Genomic DNA, 19370 nt, shown 5'->3' with positions numbered 1-19370 from the left:
TATTAAATCAATAAATGAAAGATAGATAAAAGTGGATCTCACCTCTTCCTGGTCCAACATCTGCTGCTTCAGTTTCTCAGCCAGCTGAGACTGCTGATTTATCTCATCATCCTACAGAGATGTAGACGAAGAAAGACAAAAGACAAAAACATACTAAAGTAATGGAAGAAAAATAAGAAACAAGGTGTTCATTCAGTACTAGCTCAGAGGTTTTTGTGGCACCTTGTCGTCCAGTTGTTTATAGAGTTTGGCCAGCTCTGCCTCACACTTGTCTCTCTCAGAGTCAGTCAGACGCACTCCGGGGATGTTGGGGGTGGAGGCAATCTTATCATTGTTCACTGTGTTATCCAAAGCCAATACCTCAGCACTGACCTTCTCCTTATCATACTGCTCTTCAATTGGCACATTCTCACCTAGAAGCACCACACACACACAAACACACTTATATGCAGGTTAAATAAAATCATTGTTACACATCTGTGATTTCTAGCGGTAATTTGGCCAACGTAGCTGTCTGATGGATGTGCACGCTTTTACCATTCCTCCAGCGGTTGAGTTCGTTCTCCAGCCAGGTGATTGTGTTGCGGAGAGTTTTGTTCTTCTCTTTCTCCTTCTCATATTTCTTCTTCCACTGTTCTGCAGTCAACTCCACATTCACACACACTGTGTTCTTAATGGTCTTTGCCCTAAGGATAATTAAGTGCAAGCACACACAAAAAATTAGTTTAGCTGCAGGGCTTTAGTGCACACCTAGAGTGTAATCATTTCAGTACAGATGTCTCAGTGAAGGCTGTTTGTGCGTGTATCCTCACCGCTGTCCAAACATGAGTGTAGATTTGGTTTCAGCCTCATTAAAAGAGGAGGGAGAGCAACAAATGACTATGGTGGTTCTGCAGTTTCCACCCAGAGAGTCCTGAAGGATCCTGGTCATCTTACTGTCTCTGTATGGAACATACGTCTACCAGAAGCAGGAGAGAAAGTAAACCTCAGTAAACTGATAAAAGATCAGAACAATGGAAGAAATTAAGCGAGTAATACTATGTAAGCAAAGCATGATGTAATACCTGCAGATTTCTCAAGTGCATCACTGAGACCACCCCCACCCACATTCTGATGGTTGATGTGAACACTACATGCTTTTATGCACTGCATTAATGCCACATAAACATGAACGTATTCAAATACACAAGGGCAGCAAACTTACCGATCCTTCAGCCAGTGCAGAGATGACGTTTCCCAGCGAAGAGAGAGACTTATTAATGTTTTTGGCTTCATCTAACACAGCTCCTTCAGCTCCCGTCTTACTGACCTACAAAACCACACAAACACAACCAGTCATGGAGAACCACACAGTCTTTAAGAAAGAAAAGCTCAAGAGAAAGAGACAGTAAGATTTACCTTTTCACTTCCAGCCAAGTCAACCAGATAGAGTTTCCCACTTAGCTTCTGCTCAGTTTGTGTGTTCTCCTGCTTCACATTAATCAGGAAGATACTGTGACTCCTGGAGCTGTGCTCATTCATGTCTGCCAGACACACAAAAAAAGAGATAAGTAATAAATTGCTAAACTGACCTGGAAGAAGGCAAATGCAAGGGCTAACACGTCCTCTGCTCCATCTTTTCAGCTTTTAAGCAGAAACTTGTGCCCTCTCCCAAGGACAATGCCTAGAACTGAGACTGTTAAGTGCTCTCGTGCTCTCTCATGGCAATAAGTGACTATGGCTGACCAAAGATGGAAAACTGATCAAGGAGTTGAAGGCAGCGTCAGGAGGGAGAGCACTGCTGTTAAACACAATGGGTCTCACTACCTCAACCAGACCCTGAACTTGATTTTGCTACACTCTCTTGTGACAAGCCTTGGGAGTTTTGTGGGTCAAAAATATTCATACCAGATGCGATGTGTTTTTTTGTGGAATTTTGCAAAGCTGTTAATGCCACAAAAACAAACGTGCAGAATATGTTCAGGAGATCAACTGTGAACCAAAACTAGAGCTTTTAAACACACATCACTGTGGAGCTGTGTTTTCAAAACCACCTCTAACTAAATTAAACACACAAGCTCTATACAGGGGCACTGCAAAAATTTAATCTCCACAGCTCAATCTGCACAGCTTGTCATTCTCCGTTCACGTAAACGATAGCATGCAGTGTTTACTCTTTCTAAGGAGAAGAGATTATCATCACGTTCTGAAGCCATTCCATATTCCCTACATAGTGCACTACTTTTAAAAGAAATACAAAAATCATTTAAGTCATTAAATGTTACTTTGGGAATCGTCTAAATATTGCTGAATAGGTCTGATGCTTTTCTTTTGGTCAGACATATCATGCACTGGTTGGGGGGGAGGTGCTGCTTTTTAATGACCCATAAGATGCACTTCATAGGGAAGAGGGAGTGATTTGAGATGGAGCCGCAGGGGAGTTAACAAGTGTGTGCTTCTTTTTAAGTTATTGCATGTAAACAGAACAGACCAGACCAAACATCACCCATTTTCCAAGTAACTGCACAAAATCCCAAGACAATTCTAGCCATAGCAAAATTCAGGTAGATTGAATTATTTTCTTGTGACTTTTACACAATGCTCTGAGCTTTGGGCAACGTTGTCCAACATCAAACACTTCTTCTGCTTCTAACCACAAATGTATGCATGCAAATGAAGATCAGGAATATTATTTGCAGTTTGAATATATTTATATATAAAAAAAATAAAACTTACTTGTAACAGCCACGTGTCTGTTGGATTTGCCCTCATCGATAGTGTCCATTACCTCCTCTGGGCTACAGACAAAGCGCTCAGTGCAACCCTGCAGAGAGAGCGAGTGAGCGAGCAAACAGTAAGTTACCCTCTAAATACGTCTAATCAAGCACCATATAAAACTTTCTTCAGCTGCTGACATTCACCTTGACATATGGGACCCTGTTCTTGTCTTCGTGCACAGACAGATTAGTCTTGGATACTGTAACAGAGACAGATTTACTGAATTAGCTTCATTAGCACTCATTCATATATCTTCAGTTTTCATGTTAATGGCAGCAGTCGTACACCAGTCAAACAACAGACAGAAAAACAACAAACTTACATGTGAACTTGCATAAAAACCAATGCAAAGCATATTTTGATTATACTTACCATCCAGCAAGTCTCTGATTTTATCCAGATAAATCTCAAAATACGACACCTGTCAGTGAAGACATCTGTTACTGAACTGGACTGCTAGTCAGACTAAAACGTTCCAAACATATAAAAATTTGAAGCAAAAAGTTCTAAATAAAATAATTTATAAGCCAAATATGATCCATCAAAAAATGAAAGCCAAAGTTCTGAATAGGAATAATTAAATTAATTTCTCAAGCCTCAAGGTCCTTTACAAATTGTTTCTGAAATCTCTCATTAGAGTTTTGATTAGACTTATTTTGTGTTTTAGAAGGCTTTACTGTTCAGGAATGACATGTGACATCCTTTGGGATCAATAAAGCTTGATTTCCATCTATCCATTTTTCTTCACAGTTAAGCAATTAATTTCTTTGGAATTAAAGTGACACACAGAGTTCATACCTTAATATGGAATTCCAAGTTTTCATCCATAGAGTAAATGTAGTTAAATATGTCCTGTACAATTCGTGGAATGATTCCCATTCCGTCTGGGTCGTGCAAATTACCCTGGAAAAAATAAATAAGGCAAGAAAAATCAAAACAAATAAATATCTAAATACCTAATATTATATTATTTTTTATCTATTTTTCAAATAGATGTTGCATCTCACCTCCATAGTGTGTGTTTTGCCAGAAGAGGTTTGTCCATAGGCAAATATTGTACCATTATAACCCTCCAGCACATCTGCAGAAGGTGGACAAACATCACAATCCCACAACAATTCCCAACAACAATCCCAAATTTCAATATGTATAATACCCATTTATCTATTTTAAATATGTATTCATATGTCACAGGTTGTACACTTTAGCCTAATTTTCCACTCTCACATACTGTGCTTTAATCCACTCAAACCCTGCATATCAGGCCATTTCTGCTAGGGGTGAGCAATATGACAATCTTTTATTGTATTGTAATAATTACTTTATTGTGATACACAATATACCTTTCTGAGCATTTTGTGGATATTATCCATGCTTAAAAAACACTGACCAACTGCACATTTCATTACAATAAGTGTTTAATCAGACAGAGTGCAGGACATTTAAAAAATATAAATAAATAATTAATCGCTGTACTCAGTAAGGAGTATGATCATGAACATGAAGTCATGAAAAAGCCCTAATTTCGTCCACAGCTCCCTCCAGTGGTAAACAATCTCCTGGAACTTACCTTTAACAATCTTCTGAGCACAGGCATTATACACCTGCTCCTGCGAAGTGCTGGACTGGAAAACACGGTCAAACATGTATGGCTTCCCCTAGAAAACAAACACAAGTAAAAGCATCTTAATCAGTGAGAAGAAACTTAAAAAAATAGCCAGTTAGACCACACTACCACACAATCGATCCTCATTACATGTTGCTATAACATTTTGAAAAGCCAAAAAAATAATCTGTAATATAAGCCTGACATGCTGCTTTTCTATGCTGGGCATGATACTTCAATAACTGTGGCTTCTAACTACACTATAGAAAAAAAACAGTATGGACAACAGTATGAATTGCATAAGAACAGTAATGCTTGTATATGTGTAACTAAGATATATACCGCTGTGTGTGTGTGTGTGTGTGTGTGTGTGTGTCTGTGTGTGTGTGTGTATATATATATATATATATATATATATATATATATAAAAAATTGCCATCTATGCAAACAAATTCTATCCTAAAGGCCATTAGATTTTCCCCCAGATGTTGACTGACCACACCCCTCCATTCAGGGCAGAACCAGTATGAGTTGGCAGACATTCAGCGCTGCTGCTCTCCTTCAATCTTTTTGAGTAATATTGAATGGCTGCACCATATCTGTAAAGACAGAACTAGGCCAAGAAATCTGCAAGATAAACAGATCTGCTACACAATAACAAATAGGAAAACTTTTAAGCTCAACAGCTATAACATAACATAAGCTGTTCAATGGGACTCTCTGAAGCAGCCACACATAAGCCTACCATCCCCTTGCCCAATGCCAAGCTTAAGCTTCTCTAGAGTGATAGAACAAACAACTTATTAATAAGCTTGATGTCGGAACAAATGCTGAATGAGCAAATGTCTGTAAGTGTTCCTGGATAAACAACCAACTGCAGAGTTTAGTTCTACCCAGATATTTGTATTGTTGACCCTGCAATTCATCCGTTTGTAAAAGTATGTGAATCTTAAACCAGGTACGTTTTTAGAAGAACATCTGTGAAGGTTAAGCTTATATTATGCATAGAGCTGACACTATGGCAATTGTTCTATCAATTAATTTATCTATTTCTTTTTATTAGTCAATTAAACAATGTATTCAGCATTCAAAAATTATTTTATTTTGACAAAGCTATAAATAAAGGTTTACATATTAAGAGCAAAACTGTAGGTTTAAACAACAACTTCAGCACAACAGCGAGCCGTGTGTAAGTATACGAGATGCGTATTTATGTCATTCCCTACATAGAGAAATGTCCTTCAAATAATGGCTAAATAGCTTCATTAGATATGGTTTATATCCAGTCAACCCCAAAGAGCACAAACACACACACTGGCACCATCAATCAACATAAAAGCCTAGATTCTAGCCTCAACTTTTTCTATTAGTCACGTTTACACTGAAAATTCGAAGGTAGCAGGCAGACGAATACATCGTTTTAATCACGAGTGCATTTAGGACCTACAGGCACATTTACAAAGCTTCCCTACCTAAGGTTAAGATAGGCTGGCCAAAGTGACGTAAATGCGGACGAAGCAGCTGCTTGCGAGGGTGTGTATACCGCTCGAAACGGTGACACCTGCGTGTTTTCTTTCGTCAGGTGCTTGTGCGTTGTGCGTTTGCTGCTGTGGTATGCCTACTGTACAAACCACCTTTTAAGAAAACTATTTCACAACATAGTCGGACTCTGCTGCGGCCACCCGTTTTGTTTTTTTACTGTAGCGATGAATGGAGCCAACCGGACGGGACTCAGAAACCTCATGACCTCATGGAACAGCTACGCAGTGGTAATGTGGAGACACATTTGTTTTTTAAATGAAGAGTTTTAGAGAGCTACGCGTAAAGGTTATTACATTTTTTTGTAAATAAAATAATGTTAAAATGATGCACCGACAACACAGTAATCGACTATGGCAACTAATCTATAAAGACCTATAATTAAGTAAGGAGGGCTTTAAGTTACAGGTTACATATCATCCAACCATGAAGAAAAAGCAAGACACAGGGCCTGCAGTGTCACAAACATACTACAAAAGGTAACCGATTGTGTGTGTCCAGACAGGTTGGAATGCAACCAAGATTAAGCACCTAGTTATAGGTGCTGTTTACAACTGCATGGCCAGTTCTACTTGCCACTGCTGGAAACTAATTGGAGGCAGACACATGCCTCATTACCCAGAGCTGTGCAGTGGCTCAGGGAACTGATGCTGACTGGCTACAGCAGGACAGTCAAGCTTGTTTGGCCATCTACCAGTTGCCTCACCAATCACCCCACACAGAGAGAGAGAGAGAGAGAGAGAGAGAGAGAGAGAGAGAGAGAGAGAGAGAGAGAGACTGCTGAAAAACAAAAGGGTGGGTGTTGGTGTAACCGTCTAGGACAGTAGGTCCTGGAAGGGCACAGCAGAAACAGGACAAAGGCTGAAATCAGACAGACACTAATCTCAGAAAGGCAAACAGCTGGAAGCTGTGAATGAAACATGGAGCTCTCTTTATTGTGCATGTTAGGCTGATCATTGAATTTTCCATGCATGTTGGTTGATGAGAACGGAGGTTCTTATCTGTTCTTATCTGAGAAAATGGCATTTTTAATACAGCAATGAGAGAGGAACCTCTATTCATGCTGGAGGTGGAACTGATCTAATCCTTGGTATCAAAATGAAGGCATATTGATGCTGGACTGGATATCTAAGAAATAAAATAAACAAAATTAATCTGATTCTTTAACAAACATAACTTAAAATGTCATAACATGACTTTTGACCGAAGGGAATAAGGTCAAGATCATGTGACGGCAGTAGTTAAAACATAAATCATAAAAAGATACTTATAATAATATACTACTAGAATTGCATGGCACATGAATACGAGACCATTAAAACATTTTTCTTTTCTTTAAGTTATTTTGTTTACAACCTGTTATTTATTATGTATATCCTCCTATGGTGTCTCAGAGTGTTTAAAAAGTTTTACAAAGTGGAGTACTTTTAGATGACCATCTAAGGCGAAGTGCTTCTATTCAACATCTCATTTTAAATCGCAGATCTTTTATTCTTTTTTATTCTTAAATTATTTTTAGTCAGGTTATCTGTACCAAGCAATACCCAATGTTTCAGCATCAGTACTGTGCTGCCTGTAGTAAATGCGCTGTTATAATTCTAAGAAGCCACCAGAAAGCCAGTAACATGTGTTACAAGTTCATGACTGTTATCTCTAAAAATAAATCTGACAAAAGTTGGTCTGGAGAAGTTTAAAAAGCCTCGTCAAACAACACCCATATCAACCAACCCCACCCCATCTGTTCAACAATATCAGGCCACTCGGACTGCAAAACAAAGCCGAGATGGCTGAGTCAACACTGAGCAAGACAAGTAATGCTGGTTTATGCTGGTTTATGTGTCCTGCAGACACATCCTCCTGTACTGACTACTTTTTCCAATCTCAACCTAAAATTTAGCTCTTATTTCTTGAGGAGACTGAAACTCCCACAAAAGGTCCACTGGAGGATAGCTCTTAAGGGGTAGGGGAGATGCTTGATCACATCATCACACTGACTTGAGTCCAGAACAGCTTTTTTTAACCAGCTTGTGTAACTCCAGACCGACACTAAATGTAGTACAGTACACCGGCAACACAAAGTACTGTCCTAAAGAGGGAAGCTCTGCTTTTCAGCACAAGCAAAATAGGCATTAGGCCCAACCAAAGAGGGAGAAACTGCAGAGTCAATACAATTATCTCCAGGCCTTTTAAGTTCAGACAGACCTCCTCAGAAAAGAAATCAAAAATAACAGCGGTCAATAAGGCCCTGACACAGCAGCCACTTTAACACACTAACCACCTAAATGTGATTAAAGTATAAACACTGACCAAATCAGACTGGAAGCATTTATCGCAAAAAGTACCAATCAACTGCTAAATAATTATTGACAGTAAATTCAGGAGACCTTACGCCACTGAATAAGACGCATGTTCCTATTGTACTTATTTATATTTCATTATATTGTATTAATTATTCACTTGTTTGTATTTATATTGTTTTATAATCATAGTTGTTTGTTTATTTGCTCCTGGTTTTGCTTTTGTCACTACTTTTGTGTTGTTGTGTGCTTGTCCCTCTTCACCTTTCTTCACCCTCTCAACCTTCACCTTTCCTTCTGGGAGTAAAGAAGCGATCGATCTACCTACCTACCCTTCTACCCACTTACCTTTTCGTCTATCTACTTATCCACTAACTTATCCGTCCATCCACCTATCCACCTACCTACCAGCTCATCTGCCTATTCGTCTACCTACCTACCTACCTCTCTATCCGTCTACCTATCTACCAGTCTATCGATGTATCTACCAGTCTATCCATCTATCTACCAGTCTATCCATCTATCTACCAGTCTATCCATCTATCTACCAGTCTATTAGGGCTGGGTGATATAGTATCATATCATAAAATACTTGATCACAAGTTTTAAAGACTTTTTTTTCGTGATACACAATATTTATCACAATACATGTAAATCACAGACTAAAAACATCAGTAATGACAGATTCTGATAAACTGCTATTGAGATCCTCTCCCGTACTGAATACAGAATTCAGCATCTGCTGCACTTCAGCTAATTAAACCAGTCGCTTGTAACGAAGCCTGCTTAGAAAAGCAAATGATCACGATTTATCATGATAAGATAAGAAAATATTGTCATTTTGGCCAGCTCTACCATCCATCTACCCACCTATTTATCAACCTATCAAGTTTCCTTTAATAACAGTATCTGACAGCAGCAGCCAGAGTGAGAACTTTGAAGGTCTGTCTGAGATATTTCCACAAAAAGAGTGAAATAAAAGAAGTGTTGCAGTGTTAGTCATTTCGCTTTCGTCCAGCTTTGCCATGCCTGATTAAAGCTGGCGAAGTCCTCATGATGGACAGCCCGCAGCTGTGATGTTGTGCCAACTGTCTTTGCTGGAAGAATGAAATACCAACCAACCAGTCCATTAAACAGTTTACAGTACAGATCAGCTCCTAATGAATGAACACCAGAGGTTGGAGAATCTGTGGATGCTGTACATCAACAACTTCACGAGGTAGTGAATGAAAGGGCCAGATTAAAATGCAGCTAGTTGGGCTTGTCTGGCTGGTTGTGATGATCGTGAGCTGTGATCGGCATTACGAGGCACAGCTAACATCTAAGGGAGCTTAGCTTGACCAGCTAAACTCCGGAAAGCCCTTCCTGAAACTGAAGCCTTTAACCCCCAGCCTGTACAAAGGGCTGAAAGATGATGCTACACACCAGTACACACAGGAAGCGTGTTAGCCAGCCAGGCAGCAGCGCTGCTAAGCTAGCTAGCTAGCTAGATAGCTAGCTAGCAACTAAGCTACAGATGATGAAGATGATGATGAAAACTGCTGCTGCTGCTGCTCAGCTAACGTTACCCTGCGATGGGTTAACGCCATTCAAGGTTAGAGGGAAAAGACTTCGTTTAAATTCCGTGAAAAATGACCAAACGTCGCAGACTGTGGATTAAATCAACAAGCAAACACCGCGTACTCCAACCACAACAGTGCTAGCGGGTGTCAGCTATCCGGCAAACGTTATTTGGTGCCCTGGGTGTCCCCATAATGGTCCAACACTGGAGAGCTAGCTAGCTAAAGCTAAAGCCAAAGCTAAAGCTAAAAACGCAGCTAGCTACTAGCTCCCTAGCTAAGCTAACAGTGCTAACGGGGCCAGCGAGAGCAGCGGGTTAGCTAGCTAACGCAGCTAGCGCTACATTAGCCGCACTTACCCCGATAACTACATTGTCTTCTCCTTGAAATTTAGGGATGTATTTATCCCCCCTCAGCAGCTCGGAGCTGTTCAGCGGCCTAAATCGGCACATCACTTTGATGGTGCACTCCGCCGGGTCCGCCATCTTCTCCCAGAGTGTGGAGGCCGGGGGAGTCGGGCTCTGCTGCTGCTGCTGCTGCTGAGCGCAGGGAGGGAGGAGGGGAGGAGGGAGGAGGGGGAGGCCGCACCCCGCGACGCTGCTTCGCTGCTTATTTCACAATGCAGCGGCTTTTTCAGCCAGGAACCGGCCCTCCAACGTGTCACTCACTGTCCCGCTAATCCGGAGGCCATAGCACGGCACCTATGACCGCTCTCTCTCTCTCTCCCCCTCGCTCTGTCTGCCCCTCTCTCTCTCCGTCCGTCCGTCCCGCTCCGTCTCTCGGCGGATCGCCGATGCTGGGTGACGTCACCGCCGCGTCCTGGTCGCTCAGGGCCTAGCAACAGCAGAAATGGCCTCCCTCTCCCCAGACCTGACAGCGATCCGGCAAACCTCCCCCAGCACCTGCACTGAAAGACATGTAATACAGCCTAGCGTTGACTGCATTACTACCCCAGGCAAACGGGCGTGTCCCAGCTATTACATAATCCCAGGATCTGAGAGATTCATTATTCAGTTATTGTTCACACTGGTTAGTTCACCCGGCCATCACAAAAAACAAGCCGGGTGCCTTTCTTATGCAGTCATTTATTGATGATGGGCAAAAAAGGCTTTGTATTAACGTACTTCAGTGAATTCAGAGCAGCAGTGAGTAATAATAATATTTTATTTGTGCTTCAGCTGTCTTCAGCAGTTGGAGGTTTACTGACAGCTAGGAAGAGACCCTTGTGGTACACATGCATTTATGGACAAGCTGAGAGATACAGCACTAGAATCTGAAAGTGACAGAAGAAGGTGGACTGAGGAAGTGGAGTAATATTACATGATTTTACACAAATATAATATAAATGTAAGGGTTACACAGCGTCACACAGCTCTTGTGAGAGGTCTCATGCAGCTCCACTACATTTACATAGAGCCGTAGTGCAATCGAATTGGTAATCCCAATTACTTATGTGACAATTCATCAACAGAATGACTGTGAAAGGCTCGCCAGGTTTTATCTCTGTATTTTTCATTTTATTTTATTTTTTTCAATTTGTCAATAAATAAAAATGTTAAAAAAAAAAAAAGTCTAACAAAACTAGCATGGTAGCTAATGTTAGCTAATTCCACAGCTGGGGCTAGCAAGACTTCCAGAAACCATAGACTTTTCACATGGTGCGTTAATTTTGTAGTCGGCATGAGGCCCATATCTGGATATTCGAGCCTGTGTGTTTCTCTATAATACAAATTAACAGTGCTATTATACCCCATGCTAAACAGAAGCCTCACAAACTCCCACGAATATCATGCGACCCTGTAAATGATGAGATTGGTAGATTAATGATCATTATTCATGCTACAAGCAAGCTAACATTCCTGAAAACTGAATTAAAATAACTAAATAACTACTAATGTGCAAGCTAACCACCACATCTGATTCAGCTTGCTGGTTTGTGTGGGTATTTTGGAGAGGCTGCCAGTCTTATTAAGTCAGTTTAATGGCGTGTTGGCTTGATAGTTCGGAGTAGTAGTAAACCATATTCAACTACTGAACCTGCCATGCCAGGGGGTGATAAAAAAATTAACACTCCAGAGCAGTTTTGGGAAATGTATTTATTTACTATTATGAAAAATATATTTATTTTCTAATAGACAAAAAATTTTTATTATATGGCTGTGAAACTCAGATGTCTTAAAAAAAAAACTGAATTTAGTACTTGCTGTGACACAGCTATATAAAAAAACTCCAGTGCTGACTGTCACAGTGATAAATGGTTAGCCTACCTTCAAATTATGGGCCTGAGCTCGTTTGAATGCCTTCATCACTGTGGAATTCCAGTGGCCTAATTTCACTAACATCAACCACTGTGTGGACGTAGCACACATCTGACGGTGAAACACGTCAGAAAACTCACGGCAGCCCGTTAAACACTACTGACAGCTCAATTCTCTCGCAGTAATATGTCATATTTGCAAACTAATGAACAGGCAGCAACTACTTATATTTAATCAGTTACATATACATATCACATCTCACATTTTAGTAATTACAAATTAATTAATCCTTTATTTGATTATTTTTGGATTTAGCCGTTCTTTTTAAAGGAAGAGTGCATCAAACAGAAAGGACTAGAGTCTAATAAACGTCTGCAGCAGTTCTAGAAGTTACTCAGTACATAAGCAGTTCTTGTACTTGCCATTTTGTGCTATTGTTCAAGGTGTATTTTCAACAAGTAACAAAATTTACCTGAGTGTGGCTTAAGTTCACTCTAGGCCCACCTAGACTTGACTCAGGCAATGAAGCCCCTGCTTCTCAGCTTAGTTTAATTGTAAATGGAAACACTACATTCTCAAACACCCCTACAGAGTCATATTCTCATTGCCTGAAGGAAAAATGTATTAACTGAGAGAGGCCTATACACAGTCATCAGTCATTGGTTTACTTTGGAGCTGTTCTAAGCAGACGCCCATATTTGATGATCTTAAGTCTAGGTACAGGGCAAACAGCTCCACATTTTGTGTTGTGCCGCTGACTGTAGGGCACATACCTAAACTATGACCTAAGAAACCTAAATGCTCTCTAGCCCTGTTGTTGTGGAAGTAAAGCGAGTGACCTAGGGGAGGAAGTTGGGGCCAAACGTAAGATGGTTAATTTGCGTTAAAAAAGGGTAACATGTTAAAGTTTGCAGCTTAATCGTGTGTGTTAACCCAAATCAGAGCGGTTCAAAGAACCAACAAAACCCAAATTTCCTTTTTTTCTGGTTAATGTTATAAAACATACCTTTCGCTCCCTTTTCCAGTTGGTTAGTAGTGGATATTACATGTGTTTAACATGCAAAACAGACCATGACCATTTTTAGTACCTAAACCAACACTAGATTCATAAATGGAGCCTCTGGGCAGACAACTCCTTGCAGTATAAGGGGGAATGTGTGAGTGCACACTGTGCTGTCACCCTGCTGCAGGAAACCAACATGAAATCACAGTAGATCACAGGAAACAGGGACTGCAGGTGGTAATAAACCTCTGCAGGGAGAGAAATGGAGAAACCTGAACGGTGACGCAGGAAGGCTGTCTGTGGATGTTACCCAGAGGGAGCAGGCTTTAGTACTGTGCCTATCTGTGCTCATTTGGAAGCAATAAAAGAGCACATGGGAAAAAAAAAAACCAGGTAGGCACTAATGAAAACGTGTATACATCTGCCCCCAAACACCAAGAACAACTGCACAACTTACAGTTACTCACTGGCAAAAGTAGACAATCTTTGAGGAACGTTGAGAGTTTGAAACTGTGGAGGAAGCTCTTTAGGTGCTTTGAGGAACGAATCCTTCAAGGAACTTTTTTTTTTCCTAAAACCCTTTTCTTGAAGGTCCCTCAAAGCACCTTAAGAGCTTCCTCCACAGTTTCAAATTGAAGAACTTCCAAAAGTTCCTCAAGGATCTTATACTTCCAACAGTGCTACAACTAAAAGAAAGGTAAGCTGAGGCTTCCAGTATAGTCATTCATTGATTCAGCTAGTGGACTAGCCAGAGAACTGGACTGGGAAAACAGTGAGAGATTAGTTTACCAGTGCAGATATTTAAGCTGGAACATGGGGAAATGTTAAGTGAGCATGCATTGATAAAGAGGCTGGAGAGGTCAAAGATAACTTTACTGAATGCAGGGTAAGAGAAGCCCAAGACAACTATTAAGTGCTTTGCGGTTCATCAGAATAATACAGCCAAAAAGATACTGCCTAGAAACCCACAAACAGCATTAGAGATTTGAAGGAAAGGGTCATTATCTAGCCAGTCTGAAAGTATGAGTACCACTTAAAACACTGAGATGAAAAAACTCATGCAGAAATGAAACCTAAATGTACCTGAAACAACGTGAATTCATACAGGGTGTTTCAAACAAGCCACAAAACTCTGTAAACCAATCATTTGAAAACCAGCTCTACCCGCCAGGCCCTGAGATCAACACTTCATCTTTGAAATGAATATGGTGTATGGTGGTCTTGGTGCATGGAGTTAAAGGTACAGACAGGCCTCCTCAGAGTTTTGTCTTTGTTGGATCCACTGCAGCCCAGTAAACTGCTATTGGGGGTTCGACATTTCTAATAAATCCTGAAGGGCTCTAGAATGTAGACATACTGCAAAACAGGGCTGTGAAATAGGGAAGCCACTTAAATAATACAGCACCTAATTATTGTTTTTCATGATTAAGCAGATTATTTTGAGATACTATGGTATTCTTTTGAAATGCCATCTCATTATTTTGAGATACTAGGTCAGTATTTTGAGATGCTAAATAATTATTGAGATACTGTTTGATTATTTTGAGATACTATATCAATACCTTGAGATGCCTCTCATAATTCTGAGATAGTAAGTCATTATACTGTGATCAAAAACAATTACAGTGTTCTTGTTACAGTCATAGTTACGCCATGCTATGTGGCTCCTGTGAGCCTTAATGTTTATACTGTTTATACATCAAAGAATAAACGTTATACAAAATACCCAATAAATCTGTTCTCTAGCATCTTTAAACCCCTCTTTAAAAGCTTAGTAAACTCTTTAGCCATATTATTCAGTCACTATTTACTAATACGTAAGTAGCAGTTATTCAGTAATGCTTGTTAGTTATGCAGCTAGTTATTAGACTGATTAACTGAAGCCTAGACAAGACATGCGGTACAGAGGTACTACTAGGAGTCACTGCTATAGGAGAATGATGTCAAGTGATATACTGAGCAAATGCAGTCCCCTTTACAAGCCATTCGTGACACAGTCCTATCAATACACATTCCACACACAACTCAGATATCATCAATGGGAAGGGCAGAGACTGGAGTGTGTCTGCCTGTGGCCCGAAAGAAAAACACCTGTTTCACTTGAAACTGTGCCTAAATGCTTCTGATTCTTTGCTGACATTTGTGCATACACGTGTCTCCCAGTCATTCTGGTGTGGATCTGTGAATAAATTGTAATGGAACTGCCGAAACCCATTAGCTCACAGTTTCCCAGGATTTGTGTTTTCTACATGTTTCTAAAGCAGCGTATTGCAGATGCTGATGGACAGCTGCATCGCAGAGGTAGAGGCCTACCTGTGTCCATAATGGGGTACTGCAATTAAAAACAATACTACCTGCATTAGACAGTTAGAGCCAAGTACAATGTGGTCAAGGGCTCGGGGCTCTGTAGAAAATGCAATAGTTCTATATAATTGCTGCAGTGGTTCTTTGCCTGGTTTAGGTGTTCTCCATATACAAGGAAAGCCTGTGGTAGCTGTTTTTCAACCTTTTTAATGGTTCTGTATAGCACCAAAGGTCTTTTTCAGTATTATATACAGTCATGTGAAAAAGTTAGGACACTGTATCCTACAACTATATTTTAATTCATAAAAAGATTTTAGAATGACTAGAAATCAGTCATTCCACTGTTCAGAAATAATTTACAAGTGAAAGAACTGCCAGCATGGCCAGATCAGGCCGCCCTAGCAAGTTCAGTCCAATAGCAGACCACAAGATGACTAAACATGCGCTCCAACAATCCTTAACTGTCATCACGGGTAGATCTAGTCACAGCAGATTTCAAAGTACAGGCAAATACACTGAACATTTTTGGGAGGTGTGCAAGGAGGAAACCCTTGCTGTCAAAAGAATCCCCACCAAAACACTAAATAATGTGTGTGTTATGATGTGTTCTAGCTAATTAAGAAAGAACACAATAAAAAGTTTAGCAATAGTAAACAGGAATGTGCAGAACACTGGAGAGCACCTTTCCCTGACCCAAAACTTACCATGACGCTACAGGCATGGCTGCCAGTGGAACTGTCTCAGCTGTCTTTATGGATGTAGGAGCTGCTGACGGTAGCAGCAGGATGAATGTGCAGGTAATGAGCATAGTGGCTTAGTGTTGAAGTATAGGACTTAAACATTTACATTTACATTTATGGCATTTAGCAGACGCTCTTATCCAGAGCGACTTACAAGGTAACTCGTATTACAGAGGTGGGCCAATGTAGTGTTAGGAGTCTTGCCCAAGGACACTATTGGTGTAGCACAGCAGAGTCACCCAGACCGGGAATCGAACCCCAGTCTCCAACGTAGTGTGGTAGCTCACTGGCAGGTAGTGGTGTTATCTGTTGCGCCACACCAACCACGTCAAGATCTTACCTAGTCAAGATCTTACCTAGTCAAGATCTAAACCTAGTCAAGATGCTGTGGCTGGTCCAAATGTAAACCTACTAATATACACTATATGAACAAAGGTTGGGACACATGCTAATTCATTATTATTATTATTAATAATAATAATAATAAATGAGTTCATCCTGCTTTTGTTGGATGCTGTAACTGTCTCTACTGTCCAGGGAAAGTTTTCTACGACTATGGAACATTACTGTGAGGATTTGACTGCATTCAGCGACAAGAGCGTTAATGAGGTCAGGATGCTGGATAATCACCACCCCACCTCATTCCACAAGTATTGGATGGAGGTCCATCAGTCCAGAGAAAACTGTTCCACTGCTCCACAGCTCAATGCCTAAACTTTATTTAACAAAGTTTGTTTAACAATGTGCGGCAAAATGTCATAATAGAGTAAATCAAGGAGGGGTTAAATAGTTTTTCACTGCACTGTAAGCACCCTCCAGTACAGAATAAAATCGACAAGAGTGTGACACTCTTCAATTCCAACCTGACCCGTATTTAAAGCAGGAGCATGGAGAGCCATACTCAAGCTACACACAGAGAGCAAGAGAGAGAGAGACTGAGAGAGGGAAGGCGAAGGGGAGAAAGCATTCATTACTGTTTGTTCGTCTGCTCATTTAGTCCTCAAGTCTGCTGTCATAACATTTCCCATAATTACAGGAACCAATTAGGGCACAGTCCCATAGGTAGGCCCAAATCTTCACACAGTGAAGATAACCATGCATTCACACACAAACACACACATGGAAAATCTGCACATTAATGCATGCATTACACTTACATTTACATATTACATTTAAGGCATTTAGCAGACGCTCTTATCCAGAGCGACTTACAAAAGTGCTTTGCTATTTACCCAAGAAAAACCTCAGCTAGTTAGAATAGACTAATAGTTCAAAGAAACCTCTAAGTTTAGACTCTACTAAACACAAGTCAGTAAGGTGACCATTCTCGGAAGAGGTGGGTCTTCAGTCTGGGTTTGAAGACAGCGAGTGACTCGGACACCCAGGGGAAGCTCGTTCCACCACTTTGGTGCAGGACAGAAAAAAGCCTGGACGCTTGTCTTCTGTGGATTTTGAGGGATGGCGGGTCGAGCCGAGCCGTACTTGAAGCTCGAAGGGCTCTAGGTGCGGATCGGCTTTTGACCATTGCCATCAAGTATGGAGGGGCTGGTCCGTTCTTGGCTTTGTAGGCCAGCATCAGGGTTTTGAGTCTGATGCGGGAAGCAGCTACAGGAAGCCAGTGGAGAGAACGCAGCAGAGGAGTGACATGGCTGAATTTAGGGACATTGAAGACGACCCGTGCCGCTGCATTCTGGATGAGTTGCAGGGGCCTGATGGTGCGCAGAGGGAGACCAGCCAGAAGAGAGTTGCAGTAGTCAAGTCTGGAAGTGATGAGAGACTGAACGAGCACCTGGGTGGCCTCTCTAGAGAGGAAGGGTCGAATTCTGCGGATGTTGTACAGAAGAAATCTGCAGGATCGAGTTACGTTTGCAACATGACTTGAGAACGATAACTGATCATCCATGACTACACCAAGGCTTCGAGCTTCTGTAGAAGGAGTGACCAGCGAGTTCTCAAAAGTGATGGCAAGATCGTTTTTAAGTCCAGCAGTTCCCAGAATGTACAGCAGCTCCATCTTGCTGGGGTTAAGTTTGAGGTGGTGAGCCGCCATCCAAGAAGAGACATCAGCGAGGCATGCTGAGATGTGGGCAGAAACCTGTGTGTCGGTGGGAAAGAGAGCATGAGTTGAGTGTCATCGGCGTAACAGTGGTAAGAGAATCCATGGGAGGATATCACTTTACCAAGAGAGCTAGTGTAGAGTGAGAAAAGAAGAGGACCAAGAACCGAGCCTTGTGGAACGCCAGTGGAGAGACTACAAGGAGCAGATGAGTCCCCCTGCCATGTTACCTGGTATAAGCGTCCCTGCAGGTACAATGCAAACCATCGCCATGCAGAGCCGGTAATTCCAAGGCCAGCAAGGATAGACAGGAGGATCTTGTGGTCCACTGTGTCAAAAGCTGCGGAGAGGTCAAGGAGGATCAGAACCGATGGCAGTTTGGAGCTTCTCTGTAACTGCAATGAGAGCAGTTTCAGTAGAGTGTGCAGCTTTGAAGCCAGACTGGTTAGGCTCCTGTAGATTGTTTAGAGAGAGAAAGAGAGACAGTTGGTTGTAGACAAAACGTTCGAGAATCTTTGAGAGGAAGGAGAGAAGAGAAATGGGTCTGTAGTTGCTGATGTCCAAGCTGTCCAGAGTTGGTTTCTTTAGGATGGGCACAACTCTGGCAGACTTGAAGGCGGTTGGAACATGACCTGACAACAAAGAGCTGTTTATGATAAAGGAGATGAAAGGAAAGAGGTTTGGAGGTTTTGAACTACTCATCCAAAATCAGTACCTTACTAATGCGCTTGTTGCTGGATGCAACCAAATCCTCACAGCAATGTTGCACCAGGAAAAACTCTATTAAAACTATTATTAATTAGAATATTAGTATTAATAGCCGATTTCAGAAGAAACATTGGATAAGCAGGGTGTCTGTAAACTTTTGGACGCAGAGTGAGTGTGTGGTAAAAGTATGCAACTAGTGTGCAATTAGTATCCTGATTGCACACAAACCCACGTACGAGTACACACACTGACTGTGAGCAGGTGAACACAAAGCTCAGCCCTACTCATTTGAATGTATTTCACAATCCAGAAATCAGGCTACAGGCGATAAGCCTGCAATCAACAAACACTTGTGACCGTCCCACACCTGTCACACACTCATGAAAGTGGTGACTAAAGCTGCCAGTTACCATAGATACACTTGAAACCCTTCATTAGGTGGCAGTTGCGGAGTCGTGACAGGACTAAATAATCTCATCCAACTCAGTCTGTGATTGATACTGAGGGGTTATCTTCTGAAAGCAACTCAGAAAGTGACCGTCC

General features: G+C 41.3%; 1 protein-coding gene across 3 annotated transcripts in view; it reads right to left on the bottom strand.

The window, feature by feature from the left end:
• The window catches only part of kif5bb (kinesin family member 5B, b), a 171945-nt gene that overhangs the window by 8214 nt on the left and 144361 nt on the right, over positions 1–19370 (bottom strand). For 2 of the 3 annotated variants that reach the window (XM_072666649.1, XM_072666650.1), the window contains exons 1-13: positions 10118–10615; positions 4328–4415; positions 3765–3838; positions 3556–3660; positions 3130–3178; positions 2901–2956; positions 2716–2803; positions 1399–1523; positions 1205–1309; positions 813–958; positions 538–686; positions 223–413; positions 43–111 (exon numbers count right to left, since the gene is read on the bottom strand). In XM_072666649.1, the coding sequence (XP_072522750.1) occupies positions 43–111; positions 223–413; positions 538–686; positions 813–958; positions 1205–1309; positions 1399–1523; positions 2716–2803; positions 2901–2956; positions 3130–3178; positions 3556–3660; positions 3765–3838; positions 4328–4415; positions 10118–10243 (1371 nt within the window). In that variant the 5' untranslated portion in view covers positions 10244–10615. Of the gene's footprint in view, positions 1–42; positions 112–222; positions 414–537; positions 687–812; positions 959–1204; positions 1310–1398; positions 1524–2715; positions 2806–2900; positions 2957–3129; positions 3179–3555; positions 3661–3764; positions 3839–4327; positions 4416–10117; positions 10616–19370 lie in introns of those variants that run through there. The other variant, XM_072666651.1, reaches the window with a different exon arrangement.

Source organism: Salminus brasiliensis, chromosome 22 (genome assembly GCF_030463535.1).
Source record: "Salminus brasiliensis chromosome 22, fSalBra1.hap2, whole genome shotgun sequence".
NCBI classification, from domain to species: Eukaryota; Metazoa; Chordata; class Actinopteri; order Characiformes; family Bryconidae; genus Salminus; species Salminus brasiliensis.
Note: the sequence above shows the minus strand (reverse complement) of the source record. Positions and strands in the feature narration are given on the sequence as shown.